This window comes from Bombus pascuorum, chromosome 1 (genome assembly GCF_905332965.1).
Source record: "Bombus pascuorum chromosome 1, iyBomPasc1.1, whole genome shotgun sequence".
NCBI lineage: Eukaryota > Metazoa > Arthropoda > Insecta > Hymenoptera > Apidae > Bombus > Bombus pascuorum.
In genome coordinates, this window is record NC_083488.1 from 17220208 (window position 1) to 17241104 (window position 20897).

Consider the following 20897-nt stretch of genomic DNA (forward strand, 5'->3'; position numbering starts at 1 on the left):
AAATTCTGATTTATCACAAATTCCGAATAAATGAATAGTATAAAAAAGAAAAAAAGGTGAAGAGAGAAGAATTTGCCTTTTTTTGAGTTTTTAATGGAACGGCAATAAGCGCGTGATATCTCGGCGAGTTGAAAGGTGCCAGAGAGCGGCGAGCACACGCGTCAATCAGCGTCGATGATCGCTCCTTGGAGTTGGTCGTACTCAGGAGCACCGATGCCAGTCGGGTTGCGAGCTTCGACCGCGAAGCTCGGCCCAGCACGCGGCTTCCTCCTCGCAGGTGCGACAGTTCGCGTTCATGCCTCGACCCGTGGAAATCGCGCGTTCACCTCGATGGACCGTGCGAGGAGAGAAAACGACACGCACTCCAAGCCGACACTCTATGGGAACAAGCGGCTATTGGGTAATCAATCTGGAAACTAAAAAAGAAAAACAAACCTGTGGCGCGAACTGTGATTTTAGTTGCAATCGATTTTTGTTGATCTTGGTTTCCCGAATGAACACTTTTCGAGTGAACACTTTCCCATTGTGTTACTTACACCGTGTTATTTACTTACCACTTAGGGGTAGATTTTAGCGAATCGCGATAATTAAAGCGCATTGTGATTTCCATTCGAGTCTTCGTTTTCGACTTCGCGATCTTTGGCCGTTAAAATTGCTACCGTTTCGCATTAAAATGAAATTTTGTAGTACAGCTCAGCATCTGTAAGGTATTTGATCGTATTTTCCATGTGATCCTTGACTGTTACTACCGCGTCTGGTTTTATGCTGTTTCCTCGCCTCAAATTTTTTGCTTTCGTATAATACGTGGTACAGTATTCATTTGAATGTTGAATTGCTTGGTGAACAGTTTTGCTTCGTGTTGTTGCATCGAATTACGGTTTGTTGGATTAGGAAAATGTCGATAATTATGGTGGTTTCGTGATAATTATCATGATTTCCTTTTCAAGTGTAATATTTGCCTTCCATTCACATGTTGTACTTTTCAGTGAGAATTTCTGTTATCTGTTGCCATTTAACTTTGCGATAATGTTTTTTTAAGCGCTGATTAAAATACGAAGTTAATGTACTCTTTAATTCATGTTAATTTGTCAAAGCGTTGTTTTCGTACGGAATTTAAGAATTATTCAATAATGTTCATTCTATTTAATTCTTCTTTATTCTTTTTTTATTTAAATTTACCTCTTTTGTATTTTATATTTTGATACGACTATTCTTATATCGAATTCTCATCAATATTTATTCCATATTTTCTTTAAATATAATATAAATAATTACTAATGAACGACGTAATAGTAATATAAATAAGAACTGCTATCAAACGACAAGATTTCCGATATTAACGAGATTCTTGATTTTCGTTCGAATGTTCATTTTTGGTTCTGTTTATTTTATGTTAAATATTGGTAAAAAGTACACATTTTCAACTATGTCGGAATGTAAATTTTGCTTGAAGATGAAATTTACTTATTTGGAATATGAATATTTCTTGATCTTCTTTCAAGCAAACAATTACAATTTCTTCAACAACGTGGAATTGTGTCATCGATTAAATACTTTTGTGTTTAATTTTTCATTGAAAGTCAATAAACGATAAAAGAAATGAACGTTCGACTGTAAAACGCGAATATCCCGATGTGAACAGTGCTTATAATCTGCATTCGAATGTGAGATTTGCTTAGAATTCAATTTCCGTGGAAAATTTCATATCTCGAAAACGTGTGTGCCGAAGAAGGGTGTAAATAAGTTCGCGATTTGGAAAATTTCGTGATTGAGCGTAGAAAACCATGTTACGAAATTCAATTCGTCTGTTCCTCTAATAAATACCGTTTTTATTCGAGTATCACGGCCGAAGTAATTTCGCTTGTTGGATTGAAAAGATTTGGGTGATAAAAAGGTCAAAACCTCGATTTTAATCAAACAAATGGATTAATATATAGCGAGTTCGTAGGCAACAAATGTGTTCCCGCGATATTAAAATGCCGTGTTGCTGAAAAATTTTAACGAATTAAAAGCTTTTATCCCGCTGACAACTGTAAAAATCAATTTCTATTTAACCGTCTTATAATTATGAAGTCCTTGTAACAGATGTGATCGGTACCAACGTCAAATTGAAATTTCTATTGCTGAGTTCGTTTGATAATTTACTATGTAACATTTATGCCACAAAAGTGAAATGTTTTTGGGAATATCATCAAAATTTTCGAAATTTCGTGCGATCAGAAAATACTTCCAAAATACGATTAAAGATGATTATCGTTTGCGAAGAATCGAGAAACGAAGAAGCGAAAAAGCGATGAATATAAACAAATCGGTATTTACGAAAGGAAAAAATCAACCAGATTATCGAACAAGCGAATGGCAATTTATTGATTACAAAATGGACAAATAAACATCTGAAGATAATATCTTCGATAAATCGGTATCTAAGATCATTTACGTGCATTCGTTATAATATTAAAAACCTACAGCGAGAAAGAGAAAAGAAAATACTCATAGCACGATAAGCTATTCATATCCTTTGCATTTGTTCAAATGCAAATTCACAAAGAATCGCATTTCAAATAACAAATATGAATCTTCTTTGGTTCCCACGATCTGTCAGTTTTTTCATTAAAATCCTGCCAAATGCAGTAGTACGGTTACATCGCTGAAAGAGATGCAGCAGTTGAAATAAAATTCCACCATTAATAGTAAAAAAATATTCCACGTCTATAATAAAAAGGGAGCAAGAAAAACCTCGATCGATCGAACTTCTTTGTGGCAAAGGAACGAGCTTCGTATGCTTATCTAAATAAATCGACCAAGTTGGGAAAAAAGAATTATTCGTATCCTGCTACTCGTCGTTTAAGCTTCGATAAAAATAATTGAAACAAAATTGCATCGCCGACTAATCGCTTAAAGCTAAAAGAAAAAACGTATTTTCATGTCGAAACGCACAGTTGTCATTCGGTTGGCTGTCTCTGGTTGTCATTCGGTTGGTTGTCTCTGGTTGTCCTCGTGGTTGTTCGAGCTCGGTTCATCGAATATTCTTCGGAAGAATAAAACGAATTCCATGAACGTCGGTTACCCGGCGACCCAGACGAAAGAACCTTCTGAATTTATCATCAAAACGTGAAAGCAATACCGTGAGATATAATTATCACTGTTACACATGGAAATAACGATATTATTGGACATCTAATAAAAGGGACTTTGTGTGGCCACTGTAATAATTGTCATTGAAATGATTTTAACAGTGGCAAGTTTGATTTGCATCGTTTCATATAATTTAAAAAATATTACGACTCGAGTTATAGATATATTTTCTACGAAAAGGAAAATATGATAAAAACGATCGATAAGAGAAAATAATCCTTGGTTTGAGGATATTTAACCGGTGCAAACTTGAAAAAGTAATGAAGATTTCGTGTAAAATTTTTAGAAATTCATTTCTCGAATTTTAATGTATATATTATATAAAATTTATAGAAAAATGTTAGAATCGATTATTTGTCATTTTACCAGTTTTGAAATATCGTGAAAGAAAGAAACGAGCGAAAACGTAATTTTTATTCTATTTTGAAATTTATACGATTTATGATACATGTAGTATAACAACTCGCTATGATGTATAAGGGTGCTGTATATCAGTTCTCGAGGCAATCTATCTCGAATTTCGGAGGCTTTAAATTGGTGTCTATATTTAGACACGCCTGTAAATCACATAGCGTGGCAGAATTAAATTCGAGAGAAGATAACAATTAATAAAATCTATTTTCCTTTTATTTGTTACATCTAATATTTGTGAAATAAATATTTAAAGGCACGAGAAAAATTAATCTTAATCACGATATAAAAATAATATAAAATTTTGTAGCTTCATAGAAAATTCGTATATTAAATAAAATCGTATTAATTGATACGAAGAATATGTACGCGAATGCACATGTATCTCTTGTAAACATTCATTATTTATATCTCGTATTACAATTTTACAAAAGATATTTTGCGCTTTGTAATTAGAAATAACCCAAATAAAAATAAAACATTCGTGATTGTGATATTTATAAAAATTCCAATAATTATCGAATTACTCCCGAATTATTCGTATAATATAGTTGTCACGAAAATTATGTACACATATAAAATACAAAAACGCGCGTACTTAAAAATTTATATTATATACAGTTTAAATATAGAAAACGATATTGTTGGGAAATCACATAACGATCGATGTACCTTGCAGAAATGTGTTTGGGATGACCGCCAATTACTTGAAAAAGTTACACGATGAAGATATTCCTGACGCCCTTGTTTCCTTTAAAACCGAAACTTATTGCTACGAAGAAACTTCCGTAACGATAATGGAATTTCATCGCATCACTTATGCTGATTATCATAGAACAGTAGATAATGGGTCGACAGCGACAAAAATATAATTATTTCGATATTAACGTAGTTTGCGTTCGTTCCGAGGGTGCAAAAAGTTTAAAAATAATCGCAAAATCTCTCTGTTGCATTTTTGCAAAAAAACAATTTCTGATGGTCAGTGAAAATAACATTTTCATTTATATTCCTTTAATATTCGAAAATTTAATTTGTTAAATGTCGAATTTAATTTAAAATATCATGAAAAAGACTTTACTCACACGTTCCATCAAAGATGACTATTATTCATAGGTGAGAATTTTCTGATTAAATGATATTTTATTTCAAATTTTTATAACTGTTAACAAAAAAGACTTGGAAAATGAGATACGAATTTAATGATAGAAATAAAAAGTAAAAACCATCTTCGTATCTTTTGCTGGCTAAATTATGCAAGTTCTTGCCTCTTCCTGTTTTTTAATAAATTCCAAAACTTTCTAGCTTTATTACTGAAGTTAAATGCTCTGTCTTTATGTGTCTATCCTTATTTTCTTACACAGCGCTAACCACTAAAAAGTGTCGTGTTATTTAAGAAAATTAAAATAAATTATTATTTTCATCATTGTCATAAACTGTCAAATGATTATGATATATATATATATATATATATATATATATATTTCATACTGTTTTTAACGTCTAATATCATCAATCTATTCATATTATCTTCCCCTACTCCTATCTTTATTCTTTATCATAACTCCCTATTGTTAACATTAACTTTTAGTATTTGTAATTATTTTATACCTCGCGTTTATCTGGTAAATATCAATCTCTAATTAATACACAGAAGGTAACAACGAATTTGTTTCTCGTAAACAAGAATAGCAAATAGCATTTTAAATGGATGAAATTAAAAATGAAAATCGCTTGAAGCGGTTTAATTGCCTTAGAACTAGGTTCCACAATTTATTGACGCTTTCCTGTTAATTTCTAACTACATATTACAAAGCTCCATGGACGATTATGTTGCGTTGTTAGATTTGGACCAAATTCCATGCATACGAGCCGCACTAGGCCATTAATATTATAGTACTGCTATAATCAAAGCTCTGTATAATGATCTTAATTCAAAAGAGCACAATGGAACGTTGCACGACAGAAAGCGTTTGTATAATAGGTTGTCCAGGCAACATCACGTTCGAATAATAAATGAATAATAAATGAATAATAGAAATTCGAATACAATGATAATTCTTTTGAAAAGACATAGCTTTCAAGATTTAACAATATAGCTTTTAAAATTAAATATTTCATTAATTTAAACATAATTACGAGAGATACAATGAATATTGTTATACTTTTATGAATAGTTATAATTAACGCTCCATGTCATACATACTTCAGCATTGTTTTTCTTACAAAAATAAGAAATAATTATTTCCCTCTGGCGTTAACAAAATTTATTAAATTTCTGCATAAAGAGATTATTAAGAAAATATTGGTATATCATTATTCGTTAAATAATCAAAACATGGGACAAGTGGCGAACGTAACTGAAAACATAAATTTCACGTTTGCCAAAGTTTATACAAATATTACGAAAGTTCAACGTTGATTTATGAAATTCAAAGTTGGTAATTTTTCATTGGAAAACGAATCCGGAGAAAAGTCGGAAAATGTTACCAACAATAATATTTTAACAGATATCGTTAGAAATAATTCGCCTGAAAAATCGACCATTTCATGAAACATTAATTTAATGTAACAATTACACGATCTTTTCCTTACGTGTAAACGAAACTTCAGTTATAATAACTTCAATTTTAATGAAAAATATTGTGCATATATATATATGTCGAGTTCTCATTAGGGTTAGGGGCGTGTAACGAATCTTCATTTGGATAAGACATTGTAATTATGCAATAGAGAAGATATTTATTAGTACAAATATGATTATTGCAGAATATGACAAGTAACTGTGGTGATTAGATACTCGAGATGCTAATGACAATGATCTTAGGTTCAATAACGAATGCACGGTCAACGGGGTAGCAAATGCGCTAACTCAACTTATCTGTCTACAGTATAAGGAGAACTCAACTAACTCTTTGTTAAAACGTAGAGTATTCACTGATCGTAAAGACGGTGTGTAACTCGCTGATGAGATCGCACGAGAATGAGACTGATGAAAACTCTCCTCTCCTTACGATCGCGTTCATTTATATTATATTGGTCGAGGGGGTACAGATAAAATTCCAATCGCCTTTGTTAAACGGTTCCACATTGTTCTGCCCGGAGTTTAATTATTAATACAATATGTGTGTGTGTCCTACGATATTGATACTCCGAGGCAAAACCACACGTGGCTTGATTTGTCTTCGAACACGTGGACAACTGTATACAACTATATCTTTAAGAAGAGCTATACAACTATTCCATACCTCTGTCAGGTAAAAATGTCCATCCCGTGACCGTGGCTACGTTTAGCGACCAGATGTGTCACTTCAAGTCCAAATCTACTGTCATAAATCTCGGATCGGATTAATCATAAACAACTACTTCTAAGTTTTATTATTTAAGCACAGCTATAATAAAAAGTCTAGACTAAAGTATTGGGGATCTTCCCAAACATTCCAAAAGAAAGGCCCTGATGTTCTTTTATGTCCGACATATATATTATATATATATACATATACATGTCGTTATAAAGCCACGTTATTTAATGCAATTTCTGATTTTTCGAGTCATCGGTAACAAATAAATCACCAGACAACTCTAATATTCCTATCACCGATTAAACGTGGCTTCATATACGACGCAAAAAGGCCGAGGGAAGCCTAGTACGTCACACGTAAAAATATTCGACTCGTTCATGAATAATAAATATTCTCGAAAAAGTTCCAAGGTGCTTGAAAAATAATCCAGAGGCGTCTTCGATATCAGCGAAAAAATATCTGGCTATTTGTATTCACCTTTATCGAATTACCATACTCTTTGTCGTAAAGTTTTCACAATTTTACAAATCTGTAATCTGTAAAGTGGAAGACCTGGATTTGAAAAATATATTTATTGCGATAACGAGAAAGAAAATAACAAGCGTGGAGGAATATATTTCTAACGAACGAAAAATATTTCAGTCGAAGTTATAAACACGGAACGAAGATATTGAGGATAGACATTGAAGAATAATGATAATGTTAATACTTGTTATTGTTAACTCTGCAGAAAATCTGTTATAGATGACTAAAATTTCGTGCCTTAGATGTTTAAGACATAAATTGTATAAATGGTTCATAGAGCTCGATCTGGACTACTTGGAAAGGAGAGGAGGCGATACGATAACTTGTGAAAACGCCGAAAGTGGATCGAAAGAGGAAGAAAGCCCTGCAGACACTCTGGATCGTGTCAAAGTTGTGTTTCTCGGTGCACCTGGGGTGGGAAAGTCCAGCATAATTAGGGTGAGCACTGATTTCGTTGAATCGAATCGATATCTATCATCACTACACGTGTTCCTAGAGATTCTTTCAGAGATAGTTAATATTAATTATTTGTAATTTTTCAATGATAATTTTTTACATTAAATATTAATTTTTCAAATTTTCCGATGTTGGTGAACTCTTTCTCGAAAGGTGAAATCTTTCGCGCTGTAGAATGACAGTGATACACTGATTTTCGAATAAAAGTTACTTAATCCAATAGCGATTTTAGTTTGTTAGAGTAAGTATAAGTAATATCACAATACTTAAAATATAGAAATTTTCACCAAATTTCATAGCATTCGATTTTTAATACTATGTCTGATTTGACGTTCGAATTATACATTGGAAATATATGAATAAAGCTAGAAATTGTTAACTATTATTAAAGCAAGTGCTATCAGCCTTCCATTCTTTTGAATACGTTATTTATTTATTATAATATCATGAAGCGTAACGATGAGAATGCTGAGATTTCGACACAATAAAAAGTTAATTCCACGATGTTATTAATATTTATTTTAGAAACACGAACTAAACTAGCTAAAAATAACACGACAGAACATGACTATATCTTCCACTTGATTAAAGCTTTTGCTATGCGATGAAGACTTTTATTATGCGAAAAAGAAAGAAGACACAGTTTAACAGAAATAGCAAAATATGTACAAGTTGTTCGTTTACATTTACCGTTCGTTTCAAAAATACTCGATTAACAGCAATGTGATACAGGTCAAATTTAAATAACTACAATTAAAATATAAAATTATATTTAAAATAAAAACTTCGAATCGTATCAAATTATTATTCGTAATATTTTAACATCCCATTCAAAATTTCTTATGGAAAATCAATGAATTTTTAAACATGGTATTTTCTGCACATCAAATTTTAGAATTTTGTTTCATCAAGCAAAAGCTTTTTATTGACAAGGAAAAGTAACTTCAACAAGTAACTTCCATATCTATAAACATACTGAAAGCAAAGAAATGTTCAGCATGATCTTTGTCGTAAATTCTATCGTAACTGGTTGAAGGGGATAATTTCTTAATATATTCTATGCACATCTCCAAACAATTGCACCCTTACTAATTAGACACTAATTTATGAATACACGACACATATTTGCTCGTTTATACTTTCCCTTGTCGTAACAAGAAATTGTCAAAATAAACCTTGTTATCGTGATGCACCTTGGTTTCCGCAGTCTCTCGCTCTTCCGGCAATTTCGCGTATCGTACGAAACAATTGAAGGATCTTGAACGTGATGAAGAACTAAGTACGAAGCGTAAATTAATGCCGCGGGCACGTAACACGGCTATCGTGTAATTAAACGCAACTGCGCCGACGAATGTTGCACTTCCGCGAGATATTTATCATGGCAACCCGATTTAATAAACACACCCTGCTCGTTAATAAAACGCTAGTATCGTCGACTGGAATGAAAGTCATAACGAGCGATACTAAGGCAGCACGAACTCTTTTCTTTAATTATTTTATCCGTTTCTTTCATCTCCTTTCCCTCCGTATTTTCTTGCATTGAAATTATTCGATTTGTTTTATACAGTGGACCCTTATTTTTCAATAGAGCATTATTTCGTCAGGATACATTATACTTTTGTTTGGTAATCTTTTATTAAATAGATCAATTAGTAATAACAAGTTAAATAAATTGAAAATATCGGGAAAAGGCAAAGTAGTATAATTTCTGTTATTATTCGTCTTTTGATAGAATTACGATGAAATTTAATATTTCCTTTTGTTTTATGGATACATGGGAAAATTTAAGGTGTCGAAAATGCGAAGAACAAAATTTACACATACTACTCGAGGGAGGTCCTGAAAATAAAAAAGTGGAAAAGCGAGACCTGTTAACGCTTTAACCTGTTAAAGACCACGATCGATGTTCGTAAAAGCTCACTGGGGACTGAAGGAAGTCACGCGTGACTACATTTTTTATGAATCCTCCAGACGAATGTAATAGTTAATAGAATTTTATATAATATAAGAAATTATACCATGAAAAATGATAGAGAAAATAAAAAATGTATGAATTTATTTAAGAAAATAATAAAATTGATTTTGTAACGAAATCTGTATGGAAATAATAGGATTTAAATAAACACGATAGAATCACTAATTACAAAGAATATGAAAAAATAATAAATAGATCGTTAAGTTTTCCAGAAACTGACATCGATTTTTTTTATGCAATTTGAGTATTACTGAAAAAGTACGAGTAAGAAGCTATAATATTTTCCAGTGAATATTGAAAAATCAAAAAGGAAAAATACAAGTTTACCACATGTGCATAATATCGACATTTGTGCAGTCGATAAAGCTAGCAAGAGGTTCAGCTTTTCGGTTCAACTGTGACGAACATCGCTTTACAAGATGCGAATGACTTCCGCTCATTTCCGAGGCCATTTTCCGGTTACCTGTCGCCTCTTGAGGAAATTGAAAGTCGTTGAAAAGGGGAGACGGAATATAGCATCGAGAAATGTGTCAAATACAAGATTTTTTATTAAATTCCAGTTTCATATATAAACTTTCCTCCTCTAAATAAGATTCTTTTCGTTTCTCGATTTTAAGAATATTATTTATTTAAATACAGAAGCAATAAAAATACGATAAAGTTGTTTCTCTTAATTTTTATAGTTCTTTTTTAATATGCGATTACTCGTGTGTGGTTCGAGTGACACAAATTTGTTAAAACTTCATAGATAATAAAAACGATTCTCTTTTTCTTTCTTTATCATCTTTAATTACAAACGAATGAATATTTTTTTAACTATACTTTTTTAACAGCATGCATTCAATCGCATATGCAAAATAAAGCTATAAATGCTTAATACGTTTTCTAATTTATTTTATAATATATTCGCTATTCGAAAAATATCGTATACTATGCTACAAAATATCATATATTTAATTCTGAGATTATTTTAGATAATTGTATTTGTATTTGAAAAATTTATCGATACTAGCATGACGTTATTAAAAATTCAACAAGTGGGACAAGTTGACAAGTGGTATGTGTAAATATATAGAATCCTTCCTCATGTACCATTCTCGTGTTATATCGACAAGTATAGCGATGCAACAGGCAAGCTATACTATATAACAAGGCATATACACTACATATTACACACACGCGACAATATTGCATTTCGAAAGTACATATAGAAATTCCAAGACTCGGACACTTTATTCCATCGGACTCCCATAGATTTCATACTTTACCTTATACATTTTTCTACTATCCAATATATCCAAACACAATAGCATAGTCCATTCGATAAATCGTTTTGCAATTACCATGAAACAATACTCCCTTAAATCAAAGGTTCTCATCTAAGTAGCAGTAAATTTTATTTGCTTCCTTTATCTTAAATTGTTCATTTAAGTTTATAGCCGCCTATAATTCCGAGCGATTACGTTACAATACATATCTTCCCATAAATTTTCATCTTCTTGCAATGAAATTACTTGTAATTCTATATATTTCTTCTCCCTCTAAAATACAGTAGCAAAGTCATCTAGTTTACTGTATGTTCTACATGTACTTATAGATGTTTGTGTATTTATAGATTACATTGTAAAAATTCTTACAAAAATGAATGAATATAAAAATAGTTGAGATAAATTTTTAGTGATATTGCCCTTCTTGTATCAATGCAAAAGCTTAATTTAAATTAGCAGAATAGCACTATAGCATAATACGTATACAGGGTGCGCCGTTAGAATCCGGACAAAAGAAGTTTTGTGCAGAAAGTTGTTTATTTAAGTCAATACACAAAAACACATGAAAATGTTGTTATATCTCATTTAAAGGGTCCTTGCTGAGAACTTTTATTCTATGTAACCACCCTCTGCCTCTATGACCTGCTCTATTCTTGCTCTAAAGCGCGAGCACGCTGACTTCAACTGGTCGCGTTTAATTGTCGCGAATTCTGACTCGATAGCAGCTCGTAGGGAGTTGACGTTGGGGTGCCTGCATTTATTAGTTTGTCTCTCGATAACGCCCCACACGTAATAGTCCAATGGGTTTAGGTCGGGACTGTTAGGAGGCCAGAAATCTTTCGACCAAAACATGTCCACATTGTCAGAGAGCCAATTTTGAACAAGATGACTTGTGTGAGCAGGTGCGCTATCTTGTTGAAATAAATACGGCCTTCCAGAAGCCGTAATTTCCATCCACGGCTTTATTACTGTCTTCAGGACCTCCAAATAAACCTCCTTTGTGATTCTTTCGCCTTTTTGGAAGAAGTGCGGAGGCATGACGTCGCCCTCACTTGAGACAACGCTCAAAACGTGAACACTTGCTGGAAATTTGGTTTTGCCCACAACAGGAACATCTTCGAGATTGTGGGCCAGCCAACGGTCGTTCCTCCGATTCACTTTGGCATCCACCCGGCGCGAAGACTTTCTATAATCGCCGCTCTTCTATCGTATTCCGGGTTTTGCTTAACGAGTTCTGTCATTTTGAGGTTATAGAAGACTTATTGACATATTTAACTAACTTCAGAGTCAATCAGCACAAACATCTGAATTCTAATATGGTGGGAACTACAAATTGAATTCTGTCCGAATTCTAACGGCGCACCCTGTATACTGCGTTGTATTAGTGTGATTTTTAGTTATATTCCTCATTATAGTTCTAATAAAGTTCGAAAAGTTTTGTATAACGTAGGTAATATACCCATAGTAATAAAAATTTGTTGTAGTAAATGTCCAAATATGATATTTTCAGTGTGAGTCACTGTATATTAGTCATTGTATCTTATTTTAATTATAATTTATACAGCAGTAGGTCGTAGGTACTTTACCTTATCGTTACATTCCAACAGATGGAAAATGTAAATGGGAATTACTTTTAAAAAATTACCTTATTTAAAACATCATTTAAATCGCATGAAATCACTAAGAATATTTAAGTATAGTATTATAATCAACTTTTTAAATCTCTTCAATATTTATTCATAAATTTCTAGAATTATTTAATCTCTAGATATTTAAAAATCAACATAGCTACTGCTACAGTCAATAATGAAATTAATTTAAACCCATATAAAATATCATCTCTCTCTCTCTCTCTCACTCTGGGCAAATCTAAATCTACTCTTTGATAAGTCGAACGAATCGTCGATTGCATACAGCACTTCAAACCAGTTGATAGCTTCCGAGTTCCCCATGAAGTTCCAGGGTTCTCACCATTTATTCCCGTTAACGAGAACGACGATCTAAATCGTAAACCGACACCAGTGTTAGTACTCGTTTATGGTTCCAGCAATTCGTGTGGAGCGAATTCTGCGAGGAATACAAACCGACCGAGCGCAGAGAGACTTTCTATCCGAGCGTGGTACTCGCCGATCGATTGTACGAACTAAAAATCACGGATTTACCGATGATCCCGTATTTTCCGGTCAGCTCGCACCTCGAATGGACGGACTTCCGTTATTACGGACTACGAAGTGCGAACGCTTACGTTCTCGTGTTCGATCTCAGTAATCAGGACACGTTTCAGGTACGTATATAAATACGCAAATACATATATTATAATGATTACAAAAAGCGAGCCATCCTATCGCTACTAAGCCTGTATTTATAAGATGACTTCTGTACACCTCGCCGATTTCTATGATTTTCAAATATGTCGTTCAAGTTAACGTTGTTCATAAAAGATATAACTTAGAAAAAAACGAAGCTGGCGCCCCGCTGGGGATAGCCGTCCACATGCTATATTTATTTTGTATTTTTATTTTTTTTTCTTCACCAACAAGATATAACACTTTACCAAATGTCCATAGGGACAAATTGTAAAATAACCAGAATAAAATAAAAAAAAAAAAAAAGTTAACGTTGTAAACAGCTTTTTCCAATACGTACGTTAGATGTGTTCGTACCGCGATTCGTTTGTTCGTACGTCTCACGTTTCAACTTCTAAACACAGGAAGATAAGAAAAAAACAAAAGGAAAGAGAATTGCAATTAATTAAGCTACGCGAGAACTATGAATACTCATATAACATCATGTCCGTACATAAAACTAAGCGAAAGCTAACTCACACTAAGATAAAAAGTAGCAAAAATATTTTTATGAATATTTCGAAAACAAAGTCAAGTGGCGATTACGCGTACCTATAGAAAAAAGTTGTTCAAAATCGTGAAAACATGTTTGTTTTCCTATATTCCTATAATTATCGTGGACATTCTGGTAGATTTTTATCAACAAGACCTGATTATTACTAAAAATATATGAATTAATGGTTGACTAATGACCAAAAAGCAATATTTATAAACAGTATCTTCTCGTTATTATTAATCGAAATATTATTATTGGAAGCAATTGCTATAATTTGTCAATCAATATGGAATATTCTTTTCTATGCTATCTATAGCTTGATAAACAGACAAGCTGTGTACGTATTTCTTAAATAAAAAGTTGTTCCATAGTGCGACTGCTCGACGCTTATAAATCCTAAGATATCCTCTTTATTATATTAACTTCCAAAAATAAATGTTATCATGTCGTAATATTCTACGATAACTCTAATAAAGGATAAAGTCGTTCTTTTTATATCAATATATTATCAACGATTTATTACATTTAGTACAAAGCTATTTTACCGTTGTCAATTTCGTTTTTTTCGTCTGCAAACATTGCATTTTAAAAGCTTGGAATAAACGTGTTTATCCCTGAGAATGTTTTTAAAAAGATTTTTTTCACCCCAATTGCCTCCAGACACCCCCATTTCATTAGAGACCTTTCTTTATGCTTAACAGAGGGGTGGAAACTTTCCTTATTCGATCTCTGTTGCGATTATCGTTCTTCTTTATATTCTCTCTACAACGAGATGAAAAATATGCAAAAACTTGAAAAAAAAGAACTGTCGAAGATTCTCGTTACGATATTCTTTTAATTTATTATTGCGCTTAGCATTTTAATGAATTTACCGAGTCAAAAAGCTTAACTTAGGGAATTTGCTATCAGTTAAGGAACACTACTGGGTTGAAAATGACTAGAAACAGAAAAAAATGGAAGAAATGTCACTGAACAGATCTAAATCGACTTTATATGGTTACGAATGCCGATAGTACGAGAAATAGAGTTTTATCAGTATTTCGAATGAAATCTCACGATATTCTGAGTAGGACTGTCAAGTTGAATACACAAATCATTTACGTATAATAATGCTTGAATCTTCTGCATCTGGTATTTTAAATTATATTTTTCATGTACGCTCTAAATGCAAAGCATCGTCCAGTTTTGGTTGATTTGCTTGATTTTCGAAAAAATTATGCAAGAAAGATCGATTCTTTCGTTTATGAAACTCAAAAATTAGACTATGTGGTGGTTAAATCATTACTATTATTAGTAAATTATTATGCAAAAGAGCCCTCCTAACCTATGTGCAGGGATATTTCATCCAAAATTAAGTTGTTTGTAACTCGGAATCACATTTTCGTATAACAAGTTTCGCGTTTGTTTCAACGTCTAGAATTAAATCTATAAAAGATCTCAGATATTTATTAACACGCTGTATATTACAATACTTTTATGACTACTGTAACGTTACCAAATTGTATCGATATATAGACTGCGGATATTTATGCAAATTTATATTTTTATAAACGCAATTAGAAAGATAAAATTTAGACAGAGGTTTGTTTCAATTATTAAATATCTTAACTAGTATTGTATTTTACATATTTTACATATCTTTACGTATTATATGCATTTTATGCGTCTTTGCAATTTTACATTTCCCATAAATACATAAAAACTCACAGCCTAATAATATGTATGCGATACTATAAAATATGATAGATATTACTTATATATCTATATTAAAACACTTTCATTTATGACACACAGTATATTAGGACGTTACGAGAACAAATCTACGAAGCACGGGATATGAGGGGCATACCGTTATTGGTAGTCGGGAACAAGCAAGACGAATTGTCGCCTGCGGCTGCTTCCGGAACTCGCTACAGGGACATCGTTAATCTCGTTCGGAAGCACTGGCGATGCGGCTACGTCGAATGTAGCGCCAGATTTAACTGTCGTGTTGTACAGGTACGTATGATATAAATGTATATTATTAATACGTTGACTGTTATGGCAATCAGTAAGGTGGTCTTTACTTTTTTACCTACGATATTTTTGTCAATCTTACTCGCCTACATTGTGACACTTGGGAAGAGAATGATATGTACAAAATTTCAGAATAATTGCTCTAAGGAGATGTAATAAAAACAGAATAATTGAGTAAAAAAGATGTAACAAACTAAAATATTATTAAAGAGGCACAGAAATATATACATATATATAATCTAAATCTGTAAGATCATCAGATTTCGAAATTTTCGAATTCCAAAATTTACATACATACATACATATATACAGATTACAGATTTAGATTGACAGATCCTAAACAATGATCTTGAACTACTCACGAAGATAAAATTAAAGTGTTAGGTTCTTCATAAATAATACATTTGTATAGTAAAATAAATTTATTACGTAAATCAAATTACGCGATATAAAAAATATAAAAAAATATTTGTTTGTTAATATACAAAATAAATAGTATTCATTTTTATGTGAGCTTTATATAAATTACAAAATACAAATCAAAAGTAAATATGGATAACTTTTAAACACAAATTATCATAGCAGCTATGCATCTCAACAGTACTGATTGATCTCTTAAGCGGATAAAGCGGATATTGGCTTTGGTTAATTGTTCATTGGGCTCAACCTATGTATCCGCCAGTAAACAGTAAGAGCATTTTATACTTCTACTGTACGAATAACTTACAAAAATTCTTTCTCCACTTAAGGAGTTAAAAGACAAAAATAAAACATAAAAACTTGTAATCATCAATATTAACTTAATTACTGTGTGTATTTATGTAGTACCACTTGGCATATCATTTGTAACTTTTTATCCATATTAGGTTCAATTTGATATACTGAATTTCCGTTTAGATTCAAGATTTTATGTTGAGTGGATTCTATCCAATACTTTCTATTTGAATTATTTGTGTTTAAAAGAGCAACAGGTTTTTTCGATACAATTTGAGAATCATGATTACTTTTAGCTTTTAAATGTATATTAAAATTAGGTATTTTGTTAGATCGAAAGGTATCTCTTTCATCTGAATCAGATCTTGGTGTTAGAACTTTTGAATTACTGAATGGGATAGGTTCAAAAATTAAACTTCCAGAGTCCTCAGAATATGTGTCTTCATTTACATGTATCACCTTATCTACCTGTTTAATGTTTTGTGTACGCATGTGTCTTGAACTATACAAAGACACTATACTACACTTATTACTTACATCACTGTCATAATCTATTAACCGTCTTTTCTTTTTTATTGGCTCATTTTGAGCTAAAACTCGTTCATCATCATCTAATTGCTTCAATGTATCTATAATATTTTGACATGATGAATTTTTATTTAATGTGTAATTTGTACTTTTTTTTCCCACTGTAGAGTATGTACTTCTGAGTACTTTAGTTGTATTAGTATCTTTAAATTTATTGAGCGTGGATGATGGATTTTGTCTACTTTGTAAAGTATCATTGTTGTTACCAGTTTCGTTTGAGATCTGCTTTGTATTTACAATGTTAGTATCCATTGTGTTTGATGATATTTCATTATTCTTATCATGTCTAATATTCTGCTGAAGTATAGTATTGTTATTTCTCTCCCAAATATTCTTTTTTGAACTTTTATTTATGTTTGATGATTGTTTTTTATAAGCATTTGTTGAAAATATTTCATTGCAACTGCTATTTTGCGAACTTATTTCACTTTCTACTATTTCCAGATCATTACTATTAATAGTCAATTTATCCTGTTCATTTGAAACAGTATGATTACAACTATTAATGATTCTAATCCACTCAATATAAGAATCTTTTAATTCTTCTTGTAGTTGAGATAGTTCCTCTTTTAATTTGCTCATAATACTATTGAAAATGAATACTGTATGATTAGCATCCTGCAATGTTACTATATCTTCTGTAGTATAGTTTGATTGTATCTTATTTATGTGGAACTGATATTCTAAAAGTTTATCTTTTAGTTCTTTTACTTTCCCTTTAATATAAGGCTTAAAATTTTGAACGGCCTTCTGCATCTTTTTATTTTTCTGTTTACTTTGCTGCAGAGTAATGGGTGCGAATGAATTTAATTCACGAGTATAATATTCTATTTTACTATACTTATGTTCTTTTTTATCGAGTCTTACTTTTTCACTATTTTTGTGTTTTCTCATATTATCTTGAACTTGTTTTAGTTTATTCCTCATGTTGCTACTACTATCAATCATATTTATATCACCTTTTTGATTATCATCTCTCCTTCCTTTATCCTTACTATTTTTTTCAAACGTGCCTATGTGTCTTTTAATGTCATGTTTTTGCATCTTATAATATACATTATTATTTGAATTTTTTTGCATGAAAGTACATATATCATTCATCGTATCAAAATTTTTTGTTGCATTACATGTATATTTATTATATATTAACGCACGAAAAACTGTCTCGTCACTAAGTTTCTTTGTCGATGAAATAATTTTGTTTACAAAACTTCTTTTCCTAAAACAAAACAGTTACACCCATGTTTTTTTATCTTTGCGATACATAATTCATTAATCAATATATTTTATTAATAGTGCTCCTGTATACATTTCATCTAAGAATACACATAAATATTGATAATTTTAAACTTGATAACATATTTGAAAATCATTGAAATCTCATCTATATAATTACCTATTTAAATATTTATAATTAGACAACTTTTATCCAATCATAGAAATTGCACTTTTATTATCATTAACATAGTTTGGCGTTAACGACGTTAATTATTTGCCAAAATTATTCTTTTATCGCTACAAATATAAATCGTCATATTGTATAAAAAAACTACAAATATACATTGCACATTGACGAAACATATGAATATATCATATTTGGAAATTACTTATTGATTATAATTTAAGAACATTTACCTGGGAATGGAAGGTATAATAATAGATTTACATACATACATTACTTAATTAATCGAAACGATAAGAGAGTTACATTTTGCAACCTCATCTCGCGTTTCAAACTACGCATATATGACGTAAACAACCTACCATAACCTAATAAAACTAGATACGTACATACATAGTACATTACCGCTACTTCGAGAAATTTTCGCCCCCTATAATGTCAAAATGAAACTGCTCATTAAAATCTTGTATAATTGAAAATACATTCATAACTTGTTTATGTTAATTTGCAAACGTCTTTTGTCTGGTAATGCAATAAATAAACCACTGGTCAAAATTAAACTACTTTAATATTTAATCATTAACAGTTCCAATTGTATATGAATTTACTAAAGTATTTTAATCTTAAACTTTGTTTATCTGAGTAAAAGATATTAATAATACAATTTTTTAATATAATTTTATAAATTTCCATCATGAGAAAATTTATATTGTTATAGTTTAAGAATAACATAAAAAAATTATTTTCATGAACTAAAGTACATTTTTTACGCGTCTAACAGGTGTTCCGTGAACTGATGAAGAGTATTCAAGCTGTAGAAGGTAGACCACCTTCTCCTACGCCAGCACCCTCGCAACCTCTACGATCTCACTCGCATGACACCAGCGAAAAATGTATTCTTCTCTGACATTGAAGCCAGAAAATCAACGTGCTCGATTTCTGCGACCACATCATCAAAAGAAGTTGCTTCTATCTATACCATGACACAGGGTCGTAGTTTACTCGAAGCGGATACGGAAAACAAACGTTGTCAAAAGATCCTCCATGCAAAAGCTCAACTCTAGTCGAGTTGTAATTCGAAACAGGAGACCACTTAGGAGCCTTTTGTGGTTCATTAATCGACTATGCAGAATGCAGTATTGTGATTGTTGGAGACATCGAGATTTTTCATGGAAAGCACGGCCACCTTTTGCGCATAAAAGACAAAGATTCTAGATTTAGTACAGTTTTCTTGTATCTTTCGTAAATTTAATGCTGTAAGTACAAACTGAAGCGAGTAAGGAATAATTTCACTGTTATTTTTTTAACAATTTTAAAGTTGTAATGATCATTCGATCGCTTTTCGTGAAAGATCTCTCAAAGCTCATGAATTATCAGTATTACGAGAGTATGAAGTTAGTAACGAAGGAAATACCGAATATACTTTGCGAATCGAAGAACCTTCAGATCTCGTCTGTGAATATTCCCACCGAAACTGCTCATCGTGTAACTTTAACACTGAAAAATAATGCAATCATGTTGTACAACTGCACTTTCGCGTCGAGATCGACGGAAAGATTGCAAATACGTATGTATGTACGTAACCGACTGCCGAATCCCTCTATGTACAATTTAATTTCTACGATTTACTTTATAATTCGCTCTGTAAATATATCATGAATTTCTTCTATTCTGTACAAACAAAATTTATAAATGAATTTATCTCACTTTTTCAAATTCCTACATAAGATTTCTAATAGTTTAACATGCGTAATTATATAAAATTAAAATACTACTTTCATTTTTAGAAATTCTTCATTCAGAATATATGTACCAGAGATAAATTTATTTATAGATTAGAATTGGTTATTCCATATACACCTCTAAAACTCATATTTTGATGAAAAATTAAAAGATCTATAGTAATTGCAAACGCAATAAAGTTCGCTCTATTTTTCTGTGATATGTTTTATTGTATAGTTTGTTGCTCTATTATTATATTGAACCTCGAGTATACGAAATTAATATTTTTAGTTCACTTTCCAATAATGCATTCGGCCTAATAATAATAAAACTAATAATAATAATAACAATAATAGTAATAATATTAATATTAATATTAATAATAAAAATGATGATAATAGCGAAGAAATAAATGTAATAATAGCGTGTTATTGAGAGTTACCTCAGATCAAGCAATAGTGTATACAATATACATATATTTTACTATACTGTTAAGGAATTAATCACTAGCCGTAAGCGTAGCTATTGATATTGTGAAATACCGT

At 31.5% G+C, this 20897-nt stretch overlaps 2 protein-coding genes and 1 long non-coding RNA gene across 3 annotated transcripts in view; 1 reads left to right on the top strand and 2 right to left on the bottom strand.

The window, feature by feature from the left end:
• The first annotated feature begins 305 nt into the window (after positions 1 to 305).
• On the top strand, positions 306 to 20742 carry LOC132907275 (ras-like protein family member 10B). Its single transcript, XM_060960208.1, has 5 exons — positions 306 to 400; positions 7648 to 7808; positions 13117 to 13353; positions 15705 to 15908; positions 19412 to 20742. The coding sequence occupies exons 1-5, from the start codon at positions 331 to 333 to the stop codon at positions 19535 to 19537; spliced, it is 798 nt and encodes a 265-aa protein (XP_060816191.1). The 5' UTR covers positions 306 to 330; the 3' UTR covers positions 19538 to 20742.
• LOC132907296 (uncharacterized) overlaps positions 308 to 20897 on the bottom strand; it is a 61673-nt gene continuing 41083 nt past the window's right edge. The window contains exon 3 of the long non-coding RNA XR_009658141.1: positions 308 to 409. This is a non-coding gene — a long non-coding RNA (uncharacterized LOC132907296). The remainder of the gene's footprint in view (positions 410 to 20897) is intronic.
• Positions 15709 to 19006, bottom strand: LOC132907146 (myb-like protein D). Its single transcript, XM_060959938.1, has 2 exons — positions 18864 to 19006; positions 15709 to 18447 (listed from the first exon to the last, which is right to left on the bottom strand). The coding sequence occupies exons 1-2, from the start codon at positions 18902 to 18904 to the stop codon at positions 16731 to 16733; spliced, it is 1758 nt and encodes a 585-aa protein (XP_060815921.1). The 5' UTR covers positions 18905 to 19006; the 3' UTR covers positions 15709 to 16730.